Source organism: Artemia sp. Qi Xiang Cuo, chromosome 1 (assembly GCF_049724085.1).
Source record: "Artemia sp. Qi Xiang Cuo chromosome 1, ASM4972408v1, whole genome shotgun sequence".
NCBI lineage: Eukaryota > Metazoa > Arthropoda > Branchiopoda > Anostraca > Artemiidae > Artemia > Artemia sp. Qi Xiang Cuo.
The window spans coordinates 71,656,873-71,663,255 of NC_142794.1; the positions used below are offsets into that span (position 1 = coordinate 71,656,873).

A 6,383-nucleotide genomic window follows, 5' to 3' on the forward strand; every position below is an offset into this window, starting at 1 on the left:
ATTCATTTGATGTGCCGGAAGCATCTCAATTCATGGTTGCAATGGAAAATACTCTAGAACATTGTGAGCACAGTGAAGCTTTTCATTTTGAAACCGCTTATAAGAACTGTGGTACAAATAAATGCAACAGTTGTGGTCAAGTAGGAGATGTATACAAGACAATACCAATTAACACAACAGGACAAGCAATTTTTTTTTACTACGGTGAAAATTTCCTAGTACAACTTCAGGATAGATGCAGGTGTGATATTTGGAAGGATGACAGAAAAGAAAGGAAATCAACTGAAATTGACAAATTGCGTAGAAGCCTTGGCAGTTTGTCTTTGACTGGAAGTGAAAAAGTTTTGGAAACTACAAGCAACGGAGGTAAAGTTTATCGACATTTGATAGAAACAAAGAAATATTCCATAGAGGAAAACATCAGCAAAATTCGTAGAAGCCTCGAAAGAGCCAAAATAAGTGACAATGAGTTTGAAGGAATAATTAATATTGATGTACAGGTTGCATCTACTGCAAACCTCAAAGATATGGTAGGTCAAATACTTTTTGATGATCTGGAAATGAGTGATATGACATGGGACGCTAAAAAAGCAAATCCCGAAAACAAAGATTCAGTGAAATGGAAATGTCATCCTTAAATTTTTTAAATATGAATCAATTAATATTGAAATATGTCAACAATTATTTTCTGATATAGCTGATATGAATGAAGAAGGATCGTCAACACATCCTCTTGTCATAGGATGCCTAGATGACTTGGATATTTGCAAAAGTTCCTTTATTGTGTTGCAAAAGCATGGAGATTTATATTACTCTCACTCCAAAATGGTTGTGACAGTACTTTTCGAGCTCTAATAGCCTTAGCTCCACACTTTCCCATCCTTAGAATCTCTTTCAGAGCATTCTGTACGGCTGGGTGCAAATGTAAAATTATTCAGGACGTATCCATTGCCAGGACTTCAGGAATCTTAAAGATCCTTCACTCATTTATTGAAGAGGCAATTTTTAAGGTCCATATTAAACGTAGAAGTGTTAACTTGAATATATCGCACCGAAGAATGTCGACTGATGAATATCAGGTAACGAGCACCTTTGCGAGTACTCTAATTAGAGTATCCCAGAACAGGGATGAGTATCCTTCGGTTCCATGCCACTGTTGTTAACGGTTGAAAAATACAAAAAATATAGCGTTTCTAAGCGTATTTTCAAAGAGAAAATGATTCAATGAAATGATTACGACTTTATTAGACTAAACCATTGAAGAAAGACAAGAAATTAGATTTTCCACTGGCTGGAGGGAGAATATATTAGATATATTTCAATTATGTGATTACTGTGCATGCAAAATGCTTTCATGTAAAGACAACGTTCGTTCTGTTGTAAATAATCTTCAAGTGAAAGCAGCTCCTGAATGCATAGCAACATTGAACAACCTTGAATTGGCACTAATTCGGTGTGTCATGCCCTGACTAACTATTTCAAGACTAGGACAAGTAATGGGATCAAAGAGACCTGCAACTGAACTAAATAATGGTCTTAAAGGAAGAATCGTTTATTTGCCACTAGATGTTCAAGCAAATGCAGAAATACTTCCGGAGAAGTTACTAAACATAGATAGCTTTGTGATTATTGTCAACGGTCAACCAACCTACAAACTAAACGTATGGTTTACTCTGACTGATTTGAGGAAGGTACAAAGTACTCCTTTATGGTTTTAAAGACAACAGTAATTTGTATAAAAATATACAACCATTCACAACAGAAAAATTAGAGCAAGTACTTACAAATTACCAATTTGAAAAAAAAGACGATCAATAAAGCCCTCATAATTTACTAGATGTTATCATTTTAGAAAAGTTATCTAATGATGCGAGATCTAACTTGGTTGAACATTTTTCAATACAGCCACTAGACGGATCAGTCCCAAAAGACTTCATAGAAGACTTCCAGAAAAATAAGAAGGTTGAATGCGATCAACTTCAAATGAAAAATATGGTTGGTATAGGTGAAGATTTGTTTCAAGAAGGAATTGATGTTATGGCATTCCCTAATCTTTTTCCCGACGGAAAAAACCATATGAGAGACATAACCCGCCAATTTTATATTAGTAATTCTGATTACATCAAATGCCGTCTTCTAAGTAGACATCCACAGTTCCGTCAAGATATACAATAGTTATTCCATAACTTTCAAGTTCAAGAACTTTCACATTTCTTTAATAGCATTGGTCACATGCTGCAAACTGTACGACCTAACCAAAACGTTTCGCGATTTTATGGATCGTCTCAAAAACCGAGATGTATGGGGTCTTCAATATTTTCTCTACAATCCAGAATCAGAAGTTCGCACCAATACTTTCAGGTACTTACTGGTAATTTAAGGGCAATGATAGAGCAAGAGGGTCGACCAACGCTATTCATTACACTTTCTTGTGCAGAATGGTATTACCCAGGATTTATCAAACATTTACAAAAAATAGACACAAATATGGCAGTTATAGATAAGATGACTGCAGGAGAATTGACTTCTATGGATCCTGTTTTCGTATGTTTGTATTTTCAATAAAAATTGAGAGCATTCTTTAACAAACTAATATGCGCGAAGGACGAACCCATATTTGGAAAAGTAAATCATTTTTGGTGCATAGATTATCAAGCAAGAGGAGCACCACATGTGCACTGTATTCTTTGGATAGAAGATGCGCCTGTTATTGGAACGTCGTCAATCGAAGAAGTGGTCAAATATTTAGACAGTATTATCCCTTGTGAACTTCCAGATAAGTTAACAATTCCAACACTCCACAAATTAGTTGCCGATCATCAAATACATCGATGCAACAAATACTGCCAGCGAAAATTCAAAAGAAACCAAAAAAGGATCAGCTACTGTAGATTTGGATTTCTACGTCCTTTAAAAGAAAAGACGGAGATGCATGACATCATTGACTGCTTAGCTCACGGATCAAACCGCAAAAAAACACGTAAGAGAATTTACGACCTTCAACGTAAAGACACTGAGCGCTATGTTAATGACTATAGCCCTTCATTATTGATGGCAAATTTATCCAATGTTGAAGTTCAGTATATTGCTCACATTGGTTCAAAATTACCGTATTATATCACAAATTACATGACGAAGGCAGAAAGTTCTGATGTTGACAGTATGTGAGAAGAAATTAACAAATCCCTTAAATCTCTTGGTAAAAAGATTGGTCTTATTTATTAAACTCACTGAAAACATGTCACGTTGGTGCGATTGAAACAGTTGATAAGCTTCTTAATACTAGACTGCATAGCTGCCCAAGACAATTAAGATTTGTTGATTTATCAAAGCTAACAAAATTGAAAAGGACACTGAAAACCTATAAGGAAATAGAAGAACTTGCTGAAAAGACCCAGAAAGCTCAGATTTATTTGTCGCCCGCTTGGTATCTGATGTGTATACAAATAGACATGACAGTTTGGAAAATATCAATTTATATTAACTACTTAGTTGGTATCAACGCGAAAAACAAGGAAGGGATGAGATTATGAGACTAAGAAATAGATCATTCTACTTAAGAAAGTGAATCCACAAACTATACATCATTAGGCAGAAAAAAATTAATCAGCTTGAATCTGACGAGAGGAATGAACTTTATTATACCATACCCCTCAACCCTTTGAAACCATGGAGAACAGTAAGGAAATTATAGTTAGTTGCCTAATCACATTTGAAACATACTGTATTGAAGTTTGAAATATCTAGAATTGATTAACTTTGACCAAAAACTGGTGTCAAATTTCAAAATTGACGAGGAATTTGAAGAAAAAGCCCGAGAGAGAGCTAAAGTAATTGATCAAAATGAAATTGACAATGAGACTACCATTTTTAAAGAAATAGATGATTCCGATAACGAAATACAAGGATAAGTGATTGACAGAGCTGCTGATGCAATGGAGGACCTGACAGCAGCAAACATACAGATTTTGGAGTTTGACACAATAGATCAGTTACAATCAGACTACAAATCACTGAATATTGATCAAAGAAGAACAGTTGACAAAGTCTTGGCTATCATCTATGGTGAAAATACTCAGAGATCACTCAAAATGTTCGTTTCAGGATTTGACGGAACGGGAAAATCAAGAGTCATTGATGTTACTCAAAGAATGCTTTGTAACCAATTTAGACAAGAAATCTGCCCAGTGGTCGTTATGGCCCCAACAGGACTTGCAGCTAGCAGCATAAAAGGTGTAACAATACATCGATGTATAAGTTTGTCAGTGGACAAGCAGACAATGGCATCATATAATTCTCTCTCATCTGAACAGTTACTTACACTGTGGAAAACATTGTCGCGAACACGTCTGTTTATCAATGACTAGATAAGCATGGTTTAGTCATTAATGATGATGTATATTCACTTGCGTCTTACAGAGATTATGTCAACCAATCTTTCAATGGGAAATAGTAACTGTGTTCTCTTCGGTGATCTTCTTCAACTACGACCAGTTTTAGCAAATCCACAATATGCTTGTCTGACGCGTCTTGAAATTCGAAATCGTATCGGTTCCATTGGTATATTTGACCTATGGAAGGAGTTTGATTATGATGAACTGACTATCAACATGAGACAAAAAACAGACAAAGTGTACGGAGAAACTGTAGCAAAAATTCGAGTTGGAAAGTGTGAAAAGACCCAACTTCATAATCCCGATGCAAGAAACTTTGGTAAGTACTTAAGAGCTGCCCATGAAGATGTTTAAGATTTATATCTAAGACTGGTTAATGAAAGAAAGTATCCTGCTATTCTTATGCCCACAAATGATGATTGTAAACTAGTGAATACAATATTTTTACAAAAAAGCAGCTCAAATTTAGTGACTCTAATTGCAATTGATCAACTTTCCTCAGTCGTTAAAGATAAGCGAATTGAGGAAGAAGCAGAGAAGAATGTCACTCGTTTTGAAGATGACATTAAACTTACGGGTGGTGCATCAAAGAATCTGGTGTTGTGCACTGGGGCAAAATTTATGCTCCAAAGAAATATTGCTGTTGACAAGGGATTAGTTAATGGGTCAATGGGATATGTCAAAGGATTTAAAAGTCTACCAAGTGGTGAAATTGGTAGCATTACGGTACAATTTGCCGGTAAAAAAAACATGTTTGAAATAGCCCGTGAACCTATGAAATTTGAAGTGTTAAAAAAAATTTATTACACTAAAAGACAGTTTCCACTGCAACTAGCTTTTGCTATTACGATCCATAAGTCACAAGGCCTTAGCTTAGAGTGTGCTATAGTTGATGCTGGAAACAGATGTTTTGGACCAGGAAGGATTTATGTTGCCTTGTCAAGAGTAACAAGTAGTGCTGGATTATATCTCATAGAATTGGATAAAAAAAAATTTTGGCGACCGTGAGGCGATCACAGAAAATAACAGTCTAAGAAGTAAATACAGACCAAATATCTGTGTTTTTGACAAACCTAAACAACCATTGGTTTGCAAAGAGACAACACTTGGAAGACCCCAGAAACACGGAAAAACAAGTGTAAGAATCCAAGAGCATAAAAACAGTGACATAAGAATAAGTGTTAAAGAAGTGTTGTCTCCTAAACGTGCTAAAAACCAAGACAGTTTAAATGGCCTTTACAAGTCAGGAATTGGAGGAAGCAGGAAAGGGCTAAATAATCTTGACAACGTTTCGTATTATGCAAACTCGGCTGTTCAGTGTCTCCTTAGCATGCATGAAGTACTGTTTGACATGGTTTCTCATTTGAAAGGCCCAGTTTCAAAAGAAATTGAACGTTTTGCATTGTCATCTCTTCAAGAGAAGGAATCAACCAAGATACATTTGATATTACTTCCAAGTCAATACGGTTTTTCAGAGCAAAAGCAGCAGTCATTATGTGAATTCTGGGAGGCTCTATTTGAAAGAATTGACTATGAGAACACCATGGCAAATCCAGTAATCAATGACCGTGCACTAAGTGAGAAATTCCATTTCAAGAATCAAAAGTTTTGGGTGTGTGAGAGCTGTCATTGAACTCAAATTGGGGACACATTCCCAGATGTAAAAGTTTGCTACTTTCCAGTTCCAGGGGATCTTAACCCAGATGCACCTGCGTGGGAAGAAGAACTTGATAGCACGGACATTACGTTTCATAGAGTATTAAACCCACACCTAGTGGGCAAAAAATGTCCCTATCAACACAATCTGACACTGAACAGTATTTACCGAAAACAAGCCAGTTCCTTGCAATAAATTTGGATCGAAGCGGAATGATGCACAAAAACTGTAGAAAGATCATAGAGATCGATGTGGACTTAATTTGTATTGAAACCACGGATGAGTGTAATATTACAGGCAAAAGTTACAACGAATTTTCTAAGTCAACACAA

The 6,383-nt window shown here is 36.0% G+C and overlaps 1 protein-coding gene across 1 annotated transcript; it reads left to right on the plus strand.

Annotated features, from left to right (window-relative positions):
• The first annotated feature begins 4,796 nt into the window (after positions 1–4,796).
• On the plus strand, positions 4,797–5,402 carry LOC148956680 (ATP-dependent DNA helicase PIF1-like). The gene has a single exon (XM_089091721.1). It carries the CDS (start codon positions 4,797–4,799, stop codon positions 5,400–5,402), a length of 606 nt encoding a protein of 201 aa, XP_088947847.1.
• Positions 5,403–6,383: the final 981 nt, after the last annotated feature.

Bases quoted from the DNA above. Each gene is read 5' to 3' on its own strand.
- LOC148956680 (XM_089091721.1), top strand. From the start codon at position 4,797: ATGCCCACAAATGATGATTGTAAACTAGTGAATACAATATTTTTACAA.